This window comes from Anomaloglossus baeobatrachus, chromosome 6 (assembly GCF_048569485.1).
Source record: "Anomaloglossus baeobatrachus isolate aAnoBae1 chromosome 6, aAnoBae1.hap1, whole genome shotgun sequence".
In the NCBI taxonomy this organism is placed as follows: domain Eukaryota; kingdom Metazoa; phylum Chordata; class Amphibia; order Anura; family Aromobatidae; genus Anomaloglossus; species Anomaloglossus baeobatrachus.
This window is the reverse complement of record NC_134358.1, coordinates 111,385,571-111,403,193: the sequence shown is the minus strand read 5'-3', so window position 1 is coordinate 111,403,193 and position 17,623 is coordinate 111,385,571. Positions and strand designations below refer to the sequence as shown.

The window sequence follows — 17,623 nt, the reverse complement described above, 5'->3', positions numbered from 1 at the left end:
CTCAGCGAATTCCGGATGATCGCAGAAAGACCTGTGGACACGCTTAACACGTTTGAAAGATACCTGTGAGCTCTGGGCGGTGGCAGCGTCCGGCTGGAGCTTCAGCGTCTTATTCACTGCGTCGACCAGGCTGTCCACCATACGCCTGACATCAGCTGCCTGGTCCGAGTCCAGCAGTGAGGCTGCCTCCGATTCTTCTCCGGAGAGATCGGATGGTCCCGGAGACGAGTGGCGCTCGGGCCTTGGAGGGGAGAGAGACCTCTGGGAGGAATTGGAAGACGAGACCGTGCGGGTTCGCTTCCGCGCTCCAACATCCAGGTCAGGGTCAGCACAACTGTCGTCCTGCGGCGGCTGGACCTGTGTGGCATGGCTGAGCGTAGGGAGCGACTGCAAAGCTTGCGCGATGGTCAGGGACGCCCTAGACAGAGAATCCACAGACTGGGAGAGAGAAGTCAGCCACTCCGGGGGAGGGAGCGCATTGGGGCCCGATGCGTCCTGTACTGCTGCCGTAGCGGCGTGAACGGGGGGGCTGGCGGCGTCTGGGGCAATCTGCGTGGGCTGCGGATCGGGAGTGCAAGCTGCGCAGAGGGAGGTAGCCTGGCCTTGGGAGAATTTTTCGTTGCAGGACGAGCACGCAAAATGCATTATGAAGGGGGCCTGTTTGGATCGGGACGACTTAGAGTTAGGCATGGCTGCTCAGGGCTCCTACTAGGGACACTAGGGAGGAGACAGGAGAAAATTGGAAGAAAAAAACAAAAAAATACAAAGTGTCGCTGGTCCTAATGAGGAGCAGCACTCACCCTGTCCTGTGTCCTTCCCGGGTCAGCAGGGGCCTCAGAGTAGCTGGAGGTAGCCACAGAGAAAAGATGCTGATGCTCACCGGTCTGCCTGTGCTGAGGTGAGCCGTTGGTAAGAGGAAAACGCGCGCTTTTGTCTCTTTTTTTTTTACTGCTGGAGGGGGCGTGTGGCCGATGAGGTGGCTGTCTCTGGGCAGAAAATACAAAGGGCGGGCCAGAGGGGGGGCGCGCGCAAACGGGGGGCGGAGCGCTCCGGCCCGAGTTAGGCCCGAAGCCGGGGACTAAATTAATGAGCGGCGGCCGCCGGGAGCGCAGCGCTGGGCGCGGAGCAGCTCTCACCTGCGTCCACGCGCGTCGCTCGGATCCATATGTCCCCTTCATGATGCTGCGGCCCCTGGTAAGTGTTGAGGCATCAGAGGGGCCGTGATGGAGATTGCGCAGCGCTCCTGCGCTGCAGTGCCAGAACCTCAGCCTGGGACCAGGGTATCAGGTGAACGCTGGGGGAGGCCTGGTGACAGAGGACCCCTTGATGCGAGCGCTCCTGCGCTGTGACAGTCTGACATCCTCAGGGAATCCTCTTCACCTCCACCAGAAACACCCCCTGGGATGGTACCATGGGGGTCGACGGGGAGTGTGTGCCCTTAAATCTAATAATAATCTCGGTCCCCAATCAACCCCTGGGGTGGTACCATGGGGCCGGAGGGGGATAGGGCCTGGCGTCTCGAGCCCTCAGGCAACCCTGGGGCGAGAGTTCTCTCTGAAGCAGGGTCTTTAACCCTGCAGAAGAGACAAAAAACGTAGAACGATGAGAATGCTGAGCGGTGCCGTATAGCCCGAAAAAAAACAGAAAAAAAAAAACGCAATAGCCTAGGCTGAGGTTGGCCCACAGAGATATGGGCCCACTTCAGCCTCCTACGACACTAAGCAAAAAACTGGGATAGTACCGCCTCCGGCTCGGGGTGTACACTGCCAGGGAGGAGCTAACTCTTTTTATGTTCACTTAGTGTCAGCCTCCTAGTCACAGCAGCATACACCCATGGTCCTGTGTCCCCCAATGAAAGCGATAGAGAAAATACGGTACTTCACATATTGTTATTTACGCTGCTGTTTTCCACTATTCCAGCAGTAGTTACTATGAAATCCTTACAATTATAGATAATAACAGTCGTTTAGGTCATACAATGAAAAACATGTGCAAACCACAGCCCAGCACAAAAACATGAATGCTGGTTACTCATTGCAGGGTGCACTTACATTGTGAGGCCAACAGATAACCACAGGAAGTTATCAAATTGCAAACAGTATGGAAAGTGTTTCAAGTGCTTCTCCCAAACATCAGCGTATAATATTCCTGGAAGGGTCCTGAGGATTCTTATGTAATGAAGCTTATAATAATGCCTGTAATTTTTCCAGACGTAAGACGGATCATTATTTTCCAGCAAAGGTCAGAAAAATGGACATAATCTCTGTAAAGACCTGTGGATACTAACTTACTGCAATCTATTCGACGGTCTCCAGTAGTTCCCAGACAATGCCTGGTTCTAGGGATGTGTTGGTCACAAACGATTCGACGCAAAGAGCCGTGATTGACGGGAACAAACACTCCAGTGAGAGCCATTAAATTCTCTTAAGGCTCTCAGTGGGCGAATCGGTATTGGGTGATCGGTGCACAAAACCTCACCCAAATGAACAAAACCCTGCCTATTCTACATTTTAATTGGTCCATTGTAATTGGGCGGGGTTTTGTCAGTGGGTATGTGGGGTTTCGATTGGGCTAACAGTCTAAAATGTGTTCACCTGGAGTGAAAACATATTTAGTAGGGATCCATTTAAGATCCGAAAGAGCCGGCCCTTTTTGGGGAGCGGAGCCATGTGAGTCGGATCACCAAAAAGTGCCGACTGCCCAACACCACCTGGTTCACTCAGACAGATCTACTGGGTATGAGGATGAGCTTAGGTTTGTTGCTCAGATAGCTCTGCTGGGTTTGAGGATGAGCTTAGCTTTGTTGCTAGGACAGATCTACTGAGTTTGAGGATGAGCTTGGCTTTGTTGCTTAGACAGATCTGCTGGGTAGGAGGATGAGCTTAGCTTTGTTGCTCAACCAGATCTGCTAGGTATGAAGCTGAGCTTAGCTTTGCTGCTAAGACAGATCTACTGGGTTTGAGGATGAGCTTAGCTTTGTTGCTCAACCAGATCTGCTGAATATGAAGATGAGCTTAGCTTGGTTGCTCAGATAGATCTGCTGGGTATGAAGATGAGCTTACCTTTGTTGCTCAAACAGATCTGCTGGATAGGAGGATGAGCGCTTTGTTCAGATTATAGTGAATGTTGTGCAATAGCCAGGGTCTTAACTATAGTAGGTTCAGGAGTTGCAATCTCACCCGAGCCCTGGAGCCTAGCAAGGGGGGGGAGGGGCAAAAAGTCGCTTAGACCTATATGAAAGGACCAATATTGTTAAAGACCCAATGATCGTTGTGGGACCTGTTTGAGATTTTGCATCAGGCCACAAAAGATTTAAGTTACAGCATTGGTAATATTGTGGATTTGCAATGGTATTTGAGTATGTAAAATAACTGGAAATACCTTAATTATTGTTTTGGGACGCCTTTTTATGTAAAGCCTTGGTTTCTCGATGACGGGGAGAGGTGGGAGCTTTCTCAGTTCTTGCAGTACGGCCGCAGCTGCCCGTCTCTTCGCCAGCTTCTTACTGTTCCCCTCACCTTCCGCAGTAAACTCGCCCACTGTCACCTTTGTAACAAAACTCTTCATGTGTGGAGGACCACTTTCCTTAGTCACCTAGAGTAGAGTAAAGTAAATGGAAACATTTTCAGAAAGTTAACAAAAATAAGCATCGTCACTATCAATACCTTGTGATGTGAGTCATGATCTCACGTGCAAAAACGCTGTTTGGTTCTGTAGGGGTCTACAACAAAGTGCGCAATATCAAGTGGGATTTTGCTGTGTTTTTCACTTTTTTAATGGCATTTTTGGTGTTAGAAACATTTCATTCTTACTTTTTTTTAGAGAACACACTATGAGGATATGGTTACACAGCAATTTTTCTGCAGCCAAAACCTGCTCTCTTGGCAGTGGAAACATGGAATTCAAAAATGCCCGTTTTGCTGCATTTTTGTAAATTTTTGGGGAGCAGATTAAATGTTTGATTTGTTTACACTACATAATTAATAAAGTTAGTTTATTCCCCAACAACGCTTAAAAAATGCGGCAAAAAACAATTGCTTTTTTGCAGTTTTCTCACTTTCTCGTTGCTTTCTATGGGTAAAAAAAAGACACCGCAAAAATGATGAAAAAATAGAAATGCTGCAGATATAAAAAATGCTGCAGTTCTCAAATCCAGTCAAGAATAACAAAAAACACACAAATGTGTGCATGAGATTTGGTAGTGTAGAAAGCAGACTTTAACTTGCATAAAAAAGCTGCAAAAAAAAACCAAAAAAAAAAATATCACTCCATGTGAGCATAGCCGAGTCATAAAAGCCACTACAAAGAAATAAACGCACTTAAAAACTGCAAAGCTGGCTTGAGTTTTTATGAAATCACAAACACTTTGCTTATACTATTGAAAGCAGAAGATTTTCTCTGTCCAAAAAAATATGCAGACTTCCAGGGGTTGCCTGGTCATAAAGCTGGGTTTACACACTGCAACATCGCAAACGACATCGCTGTAACGTCACCGGTTTTGTGACGTTACAGCGACCTCCCCAGCGACATTGCAGTGTGTGAAACCTATCAGCGACCTGGCCCCTGCTGTGAAGTTGTGATCGCTACAAATCGTTCAGGACCATTCCTAGGTCCTTTGTTTCCCGCTGTGCAGCATGCATCGCTAGCAAGTTTCAGTGTGTAAAGGGGACTTTACAGCGACTCCGCGGCTCTGTCTGTGTAGCGTCCTGATTAGCGGTCACCGGTGAAGGATTCACCGGTGACCGCTAATCCCCCGAGTGACTGAAGTGTCCCCCCCTCTCTCATACTCACCGATCCCCGATCACCGGCGCTGCACGGCGTTCACTCTGCTCCAGCGGCTTTTCCTTTTTTGAAAAAGCCGGCCGCTCATTAAACAATCTCGTATTCCCTGCTTTTCCCCGCCCACCGGCAAATATGATTGGTTGCAGTGAGACACGCCCACACGCTGAGTGACAGCTGTGTCACTGCACCCAATCACAGCAGCCGGTGGGCGTGTCTATACTGTGCAGTAAAATAAATAAATAAATAATTAAAAAATCCGGCGTGAGTACCCCCCCAATTTTAATACCAGCCAGATAAAGCCATACGGCTAAAGGCTGGTATTCTCAGGATGGGGAGCTCCACGTTATGGGGAGCCCCCCAGCCTAACAATATCAGCCAGCAGCCGCCCAGAATTGCCGCATACATTAGATGCGACAGTTCTGGGACTGTACCCGGCTCTTCCCGATTTGCCCTGGTGCGTTGGCAAATCGGGGTAATAAGGAGTTATTGGCAGCCCATAGCTGCCAATAAGTCCTAGATTAATCATGTCAGGCGTATCCCCGAGATACCTTCCATGATTAATCTGTAAATTACAATTAAAAAACACACACCCGAAAAATCCTTTATTAGAAATAAAAAACACTAACAAATTCCCTCATTACCAATTTATTACCCACAACAAAGCCCTCCTTGTCCGGCGTAATCCACGGTCCTCCAACGTCGCATCCAGCTCTGCTGCATGCAGGTGACAGGAGCAGCAGAAGACACAGCCGCTCCTGTCACCTCCACGCAGCTAATGAAGAGAGCCGTGTGATCGGCTGAGCTGTCACTGAGGTTACCTGGATCCAGTGGTGGCCGCGGGTAACCTCAGTGACAGCTCAGCTGATCGCGCTACTCACCTAATTTGCTACGTGGAGCTGACCGGAGCGGCGGTGAGTAGCGCGATCAGCTGAGCTGTCACTGAGGTTACCCGCGGCCACCGCTGGATCCAGGTAACCTCAGTGACAGCTCAGCCGATCACACGGCTCTCTTCATTAGCTGCGTGCAGGTGACAGGAGCGGCTGTGTCTTCTGCTGCTCCTGTCACCTGCATGCAGCAGAGCTGGATGCGACGTTGGAGGACCGTGGATTACGCCGGACAAGGAGGGCTTTGTTGTGGGTAATAAATTGGTAATGAGGGAATGTGTTTGTGTTTTTAATTTCTAATAAAGGATTTTTTCGGGTGTGTGTGTGTTTATTTACTGTCACTTACAGATTAATCATGGAAGGAATCTCGGGGAGACGCCTGACATGATTAATCTAGGACTTATTGGCAGCTATTGGCTGCCAATAACTCCTTATTACCCCGATTTGCCAACGCACCAGGGCAAATCGGGAAGAGCCGGGTACAGTCCCAGAACTGTCGCATCTAATGTATGCGGCAATTCTGGGCGGCTGCTGACTGATATTGTTAGGCTGGGGGGCTCCCCATAACGTGGGGCTCCCCATCCTGAGAATACCAGCCTGCAGCCGTATGGCTTTATCTGGCTGGTATTAAAATAGGGGGAACCGCACGCCGGATTTTTTAATTATTTATTTATTTATTTTACTGCACAGTATAGACACGCCCACTGGCTGCTGTGATTGGGTGCAGTGACACAGCTGTCACTCAGCGTGTGGGCGTGTCTCACTGCAACCAATCACATTTGCCGGTGGGCGGGGAAAGCAGGGAATACGGGATTGTTTAATGAGCGGCCGGCTTTTTCAAAAAAGGAAAAGCCGCCGGAGCAGTGTGAACGCCGTGCAGCGCCGGTGAACGGGGATCGGTGAGTATGAGAGAGGGGGGAAATCACCAGCAAATTAGGTGAGTAACGCGATCAGCTGAACTGTCACTGAGGTTACCCGCGGCCACCGCTGCATCCACCGCTGGATCCAGGTAACCTCAGTGACAGCTCAGCCGATCACACGGCTTTCTTCATTAGCTGCGTGCAGGTGACAGGAGCGGCTGTGTCTTCTGCTGCTCCTGTCACCTGCATGCAGCAGAGCTGGATGCGACGCTGGAGGACCGTGGATTAAGCCGGACAAGGAGGGCTTTGTTGTGGGTAATAAATTGGTAATGAGGGAATTTGTTAGTGTTTCTTATTTCTAATAAAGGATTTTTCGGGTGTGTGTTTTTTAACTGTAATTTACAGATTAATCATGGAAGGTATCTCGGGGTGACGCCTGACATGATTAATCTTGGACTTATTGGCAGCTATGGGCTGCCAATAACTCCTTATTACCCCGATTTGCCAACGCACCAGGGCAAATCGGGAAGAGCCGGGTACAGTCCCAGATCTGTCGCATCTAATGAATGCGGCAATTCTGGGCGTCTGCTGGCTGATATTGTTAGGCTGGGGGGGCTCCCCATAACGTGGGGCTCCCCATCCTGAGAATACCAGCCTGCAGCCGTATGGCTTTATCTGGCTGGTATTAAAATAGGGGGGGACCGCACGCCGGATTTTTTAATTATTTATTTATTTACACGGCACACAGAGCCGCGCGGCATTAAATGAAGTCGGGTGAAGTTCACCTGCTTTTTTGACATGTCCCCAACGACCAGCTAGTCGCTCTGCAGGTCCGGATCGCTGTTAGGTCGTTGGCCAGGTCTGCCTGTTTGACAGCTCACCAGAGACTTTGTAGCGATCCCGGCTAGGTTGAGATCGCAGGTTGGATCGCTAGAAAGTCTCAGTGTGTAAACCCAGCTTAAAATACTACAAAGTTGTGAATCCTCAGATAACGCAGACTGCGCGCTGTGAGGATTCTCCACTGCAGGCTCCGGGAGAGAGCGGTCATGTGATTTGCATACTTCTGGCCACATTCCAACTAGACGGTATCCAGCCTCGCTCAATGCTTTCCACATCTAGTCTGCATGTGACCGTATGTATGTAAATTGAATACTTGTAATCAAGATCAATGGGCAATGAGAACAATGTGAAGATTCCCAAGTCTGCAGTCATGTACAGTGACTGCAGACTTGTAGCTTATGACCGGACAACCCCTTTAAAAAAATGCAGTGTTTAAGCTACCAATGAACATGGCTTAACAGCTTTTATCAATTTTATAGAAAGTGATATATTTAAAACCAACACCACAGGTGAAAGCACATCCCATGAGTAGCAGCACTGCTTTAGGATGCTGCTGCCCTTTCCAATTTTCTCAGATTTGTTTTAGTCACATAGAAATATAAAAAAAGAAACAAAAAAATCTAACACTAAACAAAATCCCTACTATTCTTGAGGAGGAAGGTAGAGTGACGGTGGGTTTGTTGTGTATGAACTTTTTTTTCTCCAAACTTCAGCTAACAAGTAGACTAGCCTTTTGTGAATCCAAAAATATTTTATATTCCTTTTAAATTTTTAAAAAATTACCAAAATCTTCCTCACTCTGACCTAAGACTCCAATCCTGGTGGGGTTTTCAGCTTTTCAAACAAAGTAAATCCCCCTATTAGCGACCTATAATATCTTAATCTTGATTAATAATTTCCATGTACTTGCCTAATATCTCTATCTAAACTAAATACCAGTAGGTAAAAATCGTCATTCTGTTTTTCAAAGCATGTGATTATTAAAGAGGTGGTTCATTGGTGGCCACATCGATGTAAGGGCGGCTTTGCACGTTGCGATATTGCACGTGCGATGTCGATGGGGTCAAATCGAAAGTGACGCACATCCGGCGTCGCAGTCAATATCGCAACGTGTAAAACCTTTTTGATACGATGAACGAGCGCAAAAGCGTCGTTATCGTATCATCGCTGCAACCTCCGACATTTCCATAATGCCGGTGCAGCGACAGGTACGATGTTGTTCCTCGCTCCTGCGGCAGCACACATCGCTGTGTGTGAAGCCGCAGGAGCGAGGAACATCTCCTTACCTGCCGCCGGCTGCAATGAGAAGGACGGAGGTGGGCGGGATTTTTACATCCTGCTCATCTCCGCCCCTCCGCTTCAATTGGCCGCCTGCCGTGTGAGGTCGCTGTGACGCCGCACGACCCGCCCCCCTAAGGAAGGAGGCGGGTCGCCGGCCAGAGGGACGTCGCACGGCAGGTATGTGCATGTGAAGCTGTCGTAGCGATAATAATCGCTACGGCAGCTTTCACTAGATATCGCACGTGCGACGAGGGCGGGACTATCGCTGCAGCATCGGTAACACATTGTTACCGATGTCGCAACGTGCAAAGCACGCCTAAGCCTCATAAAAAAGGATTTTTCTGTTTCTTTCTTTGTCCTGATGAAGAAGGCGGAGATGCCTTTGAAACGCGTTGACCTGTGTTAATAAAGGAAAGAATTCATCACATCTCCTGGATTTGTGGTTTCTAGCGCAGCATTTAACCCGACTTCTCTACCTACCCTGGGAAAAAAGGATTTTTCAAATACCTTGTTTAGTCAATTCTACCTATGAGCGGTGATATTCCGGTCCGCTCATCCTCATCAGGTGACCCCCGAGGTTTCGTGACCTCTGAGATCCGGTGATGTCATATCGACTTCCAGTTGACTCAACATCACCGTGGCCGGCCCCAGTTTTCCTGAATGATTGGGCTGTGGGTGTAGTTTCACCACTCGGCACAGCCCAGCATTGCTCCTGCTTGTAGCGCTCTGCAGTGAAGGACACAGCGCGCGAGATGCTGGGCTGCTTGAGTGGAAACGTCACCCACAGCCATAACTCAAGGAGACTGGGACCCGCCTTGGTGATGTCACGTCAACTTCCAGTTGACCTGACATCACCAGATCTCAGAGGTCACGGAACCCCGGAGGTCACAAGATGGGGACAAGCGGACCGCAACAGCACCACTCACAGGCAGAATTGACTAAACAAGGTATTTGAAAAAAGCCTTCCCTATGAGGTTTACATCGATGAGGCCACTATGCTGCATACAGGACCACCTCTTTAAAGAAGTTGTTCAGGTTCAGAACATTAATCCAATATTTGATCTGTTGGGGTCTAATTTTCGTCATCCATTCTGATCAAACAATTGTTGGAGCCATGTTGCTGGAACGCAACAATCTATTCTGGGCTATACATAGTGTGGTTGTGCTGGGAATTGTAGTACCAAATGTAGATGCTAATAAACTGAGCAGAAGAGGCCGTACCACTTGGCAAGCTTTCCGGCCACTTCACAAATGGCTAAGAGGCGGCTGAGAATCAAAACCTGGATATAGAAGACATGCTCAAACATAGGATGTAAATATTATAATCCCGAAAATCCCCTCTAATAGATAGTAACTAGAAAAGGACAAATAGCCGGAAGTCCGATAATCACAATGAATCAGGCAGAGTCTTCTTCAAGGAGCGAAGTTTCTATGCTGGAATGTGCCTGTATGAACCTCCTTCACATGTGGCCTGATAGCAGCGCAGGTAGCAGGAAATCATTACTCTCTGCCACTGTTCTTAGAAAATGTCACAGCGTTACGTCAGTGAAGTAAAAAAAAAAAGCGTGGGCAGTAAGACAAATCATATTGTTAATCAGCAGACAGAAAGAGATTCTGGGAAACTGGTAAGTTCACATTGTGCCCCCAGGACCAGCACAATAGGAGAAAGTATGTGAGCGAAGATATTGAAGACTTTCATAGGACTCTATAGATAACCCAATGCATTCCAATACGCAGCATCGGAGAGAGCGAAAAATGCAGTCAGCTTGTTTTCCACGAAAATAAGAAGACAAATGAAAAACAAGACATCAAATTCTACGGTCACCTTCTTATAGTATGTTTTCTCTGAAACACGGCAGCATTTTAGAGTAAAACAGACAGCAGCAATAATGAAGCCAGTGTAAGATTCAAGCTAGGCAGCGTGCATCCCCGGCCAGGTTAACTTCAAAGGGAATCAGTCATGTAAAAAAATATTTACCTGCAAAAATAGGGCTAAATCTGCAGATAAATAGTGTTAAAAACTGCCCTTTTTACTGGTACCACAGCTACAGGGAAAAAATGAAAGTCTTTCCTCCCTGCAGCTGCTTTCTTCCAGTGAGTGCATTAAAGTCACTCCCCATCACAGTGTGTGTGCTGATCATGCTGTCAAAGTGCTGGGGAATAAATATTCAGCGCTCAATGGAAAAGAGCAGTTTGCAGGGAAGATATATGTTAATTTTCTCCCAGTAAGGCAGCCTAACAGGATTTTAACAATTAATACATGCAAATTAACCCTATTTATGCAGGTGAATATTGTTTCTTTACATGCAAATTCCCTTTAAAGTGCCACTGTCAGAATGATCAACTCAACCCAAGCAGTCTATATGGGTATGCAAGTCATACAAAGTTGAAAAAAATGATTAATTAATTAATATCTACTAGTTGATGTCTTATTTCAGAGAAATAATCATTTTTCTTAATACGTAAATCAGCTGAGCTGAAAGCGCTGAGAGAGTAGCTGAAAGAAGTGTTTGTAATTAGACAAAGCTCAGGGCAGCTGTGTTGCACCTCCCACCACGCTGGCTGCTGTGATGAAACTTAAAATAGAAATCAGACTCCTCTCGACTCTACTCTCAGTACTTCGTTATCACCCACAGCTCTGCAGTGAGATCAGTTAGGAGAACAGACTGTCTGTCATTACATGTCTCACAACTAGAATCCTGCTCTAAGCTATTGTAGGAGCATGTTCTTCTCGCCTCAGTGTGTTGTTGCCTGCATATGATTGGTCAACATCATACAGGAGGAAGAAGTACACACCCACAGTGACAGTCTTGGGAAGATCTCAGTCTTAACCAGGAGATCTTAACAGTCCATTTACATATTAAGAAAAACATGGATTTCTTTGGGTGTGGCAGAGAACAGACAACAAATTCATCATAATTTACACAAATTGCAAAATTAATTTTTCATTAGAAAAATAAAGTGAATAAAAAAGTAGTAATACATGAGTCACTGATAACTCTTCTATTTGAATTAATGATTAACCACATTACCTATTAATAAAAAAAACAAAAAAAAACAGTAGTAATTCACACACTACAAGTTTGTTGGAGAAATTTCTGTAACAAATCTATGACATGTGGATTTAGCCTTAAAATATTTATTTTGCTAGGATGACAGAACTTTCCAATACTGATCTACACGTACATCTGAACGATGATTGACCCAATTTCATATATTTAGAACAGTGTTGTAGGTTTCTTCCTCCAATCTAGTCGTCTTAAGACATTATGTCATCTACATGGTGGTGATCTGTGACTTTGCCCCGATAATGAATCCTTTTGGCTTAATATGGGTTTAGACCTTGGCCTGGAAGATGAATCTTGGCAAGTTTTGAGCCTTCAGCTATTAGAGAAGTTGGTTTCAGACAGAATGTCATTAGTGACCTCATTAATGCAGTTTGATTTATTGAAAGATGTTCTCATAAATCTCAAAATCATGAATGTTGTAGCCAAGGTTGTCTGCTTCCATTTTGCCTGGACCTTTAACAGAATAATTGAATCTCTTGATTTCTTGATACATTAAAGCTTAAAGGGAAGATGCCAACACAAAATGACTATTCAAACCAAGCACAGGTACACCCTTCACATGACCAAGCAGCTCAGTGTAGCTTCCCACCTACTTGCTTGATTCACAGCTCTGACTTTAAAGCAATAAGAGGAGGAGAAACATAGATGGGGAAACAAGGAATGGGAAGGTGCACGCAACTGTTTAGCGCAGCCAAAAGTGCACAGAGTACATGGTTTGAACCCCCTTTTGGGCTAACAAACTCCTTTTATAACCGTTTTGCATTAAGTCTATGCTCATAGTCTAAATTTTATAACTTAAAAGAACATTTATCAGATGTAATTTAACAACATATGTTTGTTCCAGTCAACCAATCACAGACAGTCATGGTCTGAAATTAACCCCTCCACCACCGATTTTTAGTTTTCTACTACCTTTCTTCCAAGAGCCATACAATGCTGGCCAAAAGTATTGGCACCCCTGCAATTCTGTCAGATAATACTCAGTTTCTTCTTGAAAATGATTGCAATCACAAATTCTTTGGTATTATTATCTTCATTTATTTTGCTTGCAATGAAAAAACACAAAAGTGAATGAAACAAAAATCAAATCATTGATCATTTCACACAAAACTCCAAAAATGGGCCAGACAAAAGTATTGGCACCCTTAGCCTAATACTTTGTTGCACAACCTTTAGCCAAAATAACTGTGAACAACCGCTTCCGGTAACCATCAATGAGTTTCTTACAATGCTCTGCTGGAATTTTAGACCATTCTTCTTTAGCAAACTGCTCCAGGTCCCTGAGATTTGAAGGGGGCCTTCTCCAAACTGCCATTTTGAGATCTCTCCACTGGTGTTCTATGGGGTTCAGGTCTGGACTCATTGCTGGCCACTTTAGTAGTCTCCAGTGCTTTCTCTCAAACCATTGTCTAGTGCTTTTTGAAGTGTGTTTTGGGTCACTGTCCTGCTGGAAGACCCATGACCTCTGAGGAAGACCCAGCTTTCTCACACTGGGCCCTACATTATGCTGCAAAATTTGTTGGTAGTCTTCAGACTTCATAATGCTATGCACACAGTCAAGCAGTCCAGTGCCAGAGGCAGCAAAGCAACCCCAAAACATCAGGGAACCTCCGTCATGTTTGACTGTAGGGACCGTGTTCTTTTCTTTGAATGCCTCTTTTTTTTCCTGTAAACTCTATGTTGATGGCTTTTCCCAAAAAGCTCTACTTTTGTCTCATCTGACCAGAGAACATTCTTCCAAAACGTTTTAGGCTTTCTCAGGTAAGTTTTGGCAAACTCCAGACTAGCTTTTTTATGTCTCGGGGTAAGAAGTGGGGTCTTCCTGGGTATCCTACCATACAGTCCCTTTTCATTCAGACGACAACGGATAGTACGGGTTGACACTGTTGTACCCTCGGACTGCAGGGCAGCTTGAACTTGTTTGGATGTTAGTCGAGGTTCTTTATCCACAATCTGCACAATCTTGCGTTGAAATCTCTGGTCAATTTTTCTTTCCCTTCCACATCTAGGGAGGTTAGCCACAGTGCCATGGGCTTTAAACTTCTTGATGACACTGCGCACCGTAGACACAGGGACTTTCATGTCTTTGGAGATGGACTTGTAGACTTGCGATTGCTCATGCTTCCTCACAATTTAGATTCTCAAGTCCTCAGACAGTTCTTTGGTCTTCTTTCTTTTCTCCATGCTCAATGTGGTACACACAAGGACACAAGGACACAGGTTGAGTCAACTTTAATCCATGTCAACTGGCTGCAAGTGTGATTTAGTTATTGCCAACACCTGCTAGGTGCCACAGGTAAGTTACAGGTGCTGTTAATTACACAAATTAGAGAAGCATCACATGATTTTTCAAACAGTGCCAATACTTTTGTCCACCCCCTTTTTTATGTTTGGTGTGGAATTATATCCAATTTGGCTTTATGACAATTTTTTTTTTCTCATTGAAGACAAATTAAATGAAGATAATAATACCAAAGAATTTGTGATTGCAATCATTTTCAGGAAGAAACTGAGTATTATCTGACAGTATTGCAGGGGTGCCAATACTTTTGGCCAGCACTGTAAGTTTATATTTTTCCATCAATATAGCCATATGAGGTCTTGGTTTTTGCGGGACAAGTTGTACTTTTGAATGACACCATTCATTCTGCCCCACATTGAATTTTCCCCGTTTACCAGTACAAAGTGCAGTGAAATTGCAAAAAAAAAAGTGCGCAATCCCACAATTGTTTTTGGGTTTTCTACCTACCATGTTCACTACATGGCAAAACTGACATGACTTTCCAGGTAGACACCAAACATGTTAAAAAAATATATATTACAACATTATATTTACACATACATACACACATTTTATATATATATATATATATATATATATATATATATATATATATATATATACACATATATATATATATACACATATACATACATACTTATATACATACACACACACACACACACACACACACACACACACACACACACACACATATACACGCACATACATATATAGTACACCCATAAACCGTATATATAAAAATGTGCTAAAAAAAAATCTGAAATTAAGAAAAAGAAAAAGAAATTGCTCTTTTGTCAACATTTTCCAAGACCCATAACGTTCTCACTTTTTCGAATCTGGGGCTATGTGATGGCTTATTTTTTGCGGCTTGAGCTGATGCTTTTTAAATTTTCCATTTTTGGGTAGATGCAATGTTTTGATCGCCTGTTATTGCAATGTTGTATATGTATTTTTTTATTGTTTAATTTTTAATGGGGCTAATTTGAATGTTTTTTTTCTTCATATTTTTAAAAACTTTTTGAGAGAGAGAGCGAGAGAAAGATTAAGGCATTTTTATTACTTTCTGCAAAGTCAAAAGTTTACATACATTTCATTATTATTTGGTACTATTGTCCTTACACTGTATGACTTGGGTCAAACATTTTGGATATGCTTCCAGAAGCTTCTGACAATAGTTGGTAGGGATTTGGGCCCATTCCTCTTGACAGAACTGGTGTAACTCAGCACGTTTGTGGGTCGCCTTGCTCGCACCGGCCTTTTTAGCTTTGCCCATAAATTTTCAATAGGATTGAGATCAGGGTTTTGTGATAACCACTCCAAAACATTTACTTTGTTATCCTTAAGCCACTTTGTAACCAGTTTGGCAGTGTCCATTTAGAAGACCCATTTCCGCCCAAGCTTTAAGTTTCTGGCTAATGTCTTGAGATGTTGCTCCAGTATTGCCACAAAGTCTTCTTTCATCATGATGCCAGCTATTTTGTGAAGTTCACCAGTCCATCCTGAAGCAAAACAACATAAAATAGGATGCTGCCACCCCAGTGCTTTACAGCTGGGATGGTGTTCTTAGCTTCTTTTCCCTCCAAACATAAGAATGGTCATTATGGCCAAACAGTTAAGTTTTAGTTTCGTCAGACCACAGGGCACGTCTCCAAAAAGTAAGGTCTTTGTTCCTGTGTGCATATGCAAACATTAATCTGTCTTTTTTTATGTTTCTTTTAAGGTACCGTCACACATGACAAGATCGCTAGCGAGATCGCAGCTGAGTCACAGTTTCCGTGACGCAGTAGCGATCCAGTTAGCGATCTTATGTGTGACATCTACCAGCGATCACGCCCCTGCTGTGAGATCTCTAGTCGTTGCAGAATGGTCCAGTGCATTTTCTTCAAAGGTGATGTCCTGCTGGGCAGGACACATCGCTGTGTTTGACACTGTGTGACAGGGTCACAATGACAGCAGAGATCGTTATACAGGTTGCTACTGAGACCTGTATTGTTCCTGCATCGCTGGTAAGATCTGACTGTGTGACATCTCACCAGCGACCTCTCAGCGACTTACCTGCGATCCTTATCAGGTCGCATCGTTTTCGGGATCGCTGGTAAGTCGTTGTGTGTGACTGGGCCTTTAGAGTAATGGCTTCTTGGCAGAGTGGTCTTTCAGCCCATGTTGATACAGTACATGTTTCACTGTGGACACAGATACAGTCTTAGCTTCCGCCAGCATCTCACAAGGTCTTTTGCTTTTATTCTTTGGTTGATATGCACATGTCTGACCTGGTACACAAAACCCATCTCCTTCCTAAGCTGTATGATGGCTGGATATTCCCATCTTGTTTGTACAGATGAACGAGGCACCTTCAGGTATCTGGAAATTGCACCCAAGAATAAACCAGACTTGTGCAAGTCCACAATACTCTTCCTGAGATTTTGGCTGAGTTCTTTAGACTTTCTCATGATGCTACACAAAGAAGCAGTGTATTTCAGTTGTGCATGAAAATTCATCCACAGGTGTCTCTAATTAACTCAGATGTTGCCAATAAACCTATCAGAGGCTTCCAGAGACTTGACTTCATCACATGGGCTGTCATATAGTATTATATACGCTAAGACATAGTATTCTTCATGTATATAAACCGTAATAAAAATGCCTTAAAACATTTTCTCCCTCGCTCTCTCATTATTCTGACATTTGGCAAATATAAATAATTTTGGTTCCTAATTTACCTAAAACGGGAAAGGTTTATTCTGATTTGATGTCAGATAGTGAGAAAAACATGCAGATGTGTCTTTTTAGACAGTGTATGTAAACTTCTGAAACTTCTGTTTTCAACTGTATGTTAATTTCCTTTGTGTGTATTAGAACAACAGAAAAATACAGAGAAAATAACAAAAGACATATTGGACATAATTTCACACAAAAAACAAAAAAGGGGCTGAACAAAATTGTTGGCACCCTCATCTTAAAGGGAATCTGTTGCCAGGTATTTGTTACATCACCTGAGAGCAGCATAATGTAGAGACAGAGACCCTGATTCCAGCGATGTGTCACTTACTGAGCGGTTTGCTGTCATTTTGATAAAATCTATGTTTTCTCTGCTGCAGATCTAGCAGTTATACACAGCTCATGAATATGCTGGACTACCTGGCGACATGCCAAGTGGTCCTCTAATGATAATTTACTGCTGATTAAATCAGTGATTTTATCAAAACTACACTAAGCAGCCCAGTAAGTGACACCTCTGGAATCAGGATCTCTGCCTCTATATTATGTTCCTCTCAGATTAGATGGCAAAAACCTGGTGACAGATTCCCTTTAATAAAAGGTTGCACACCCTTTGGAATAAATAATAGCAATCAATTGCTTCCTATAACCATCAACAAGCTTTTTACACCTCTCAACTGGAATTTTGGAGCACTCTTTTGCACAAATCTCCAGGTATCTCACATTTTGAAAGGCGCCTTCTTGCAACAGCAATTTTAAGATCTCTCCACAGGTGCTCAAATGTGATGTAGAACTGGACTAATTGCTGGCCATTTCAGAACGCTCCAGTGCTGTGTTTCAATCCAGTTCTGGAGGTTTTTGAAGTATGTTGGGGGTAATTGTTCT

The 17,623-nt window shown here is 44.5% G+C and overlaps 1 protein-coding gene across 5 annotated transcripts in view; it reads right to left on the bottom strand.

The window, feature by feature from the left end:
* STAU2 (staufen double-stranded RNA binding protein 2) overlaps positions 1 to 17,623 on the bottom strand; it is a 403,856-nt gene that overhangs the window by 237,202 nt on the left and 149,031 nt on the right. For all 5 annotated transcript variants that reach the window (XM_075353165.1, XM_075353168.1, XM_075353167.1 and 2 more), the window contains one exon: positions 3,382 to 3,594. In XM_075353165.1, coding sequence (XP_075209280.1) covers positions 3,382 to 3,594 — 213 coding nt within the window. The remainder of the gene's footprint in view (positions 1 to 3,381; positions 3,595 to 17,623) is intronic.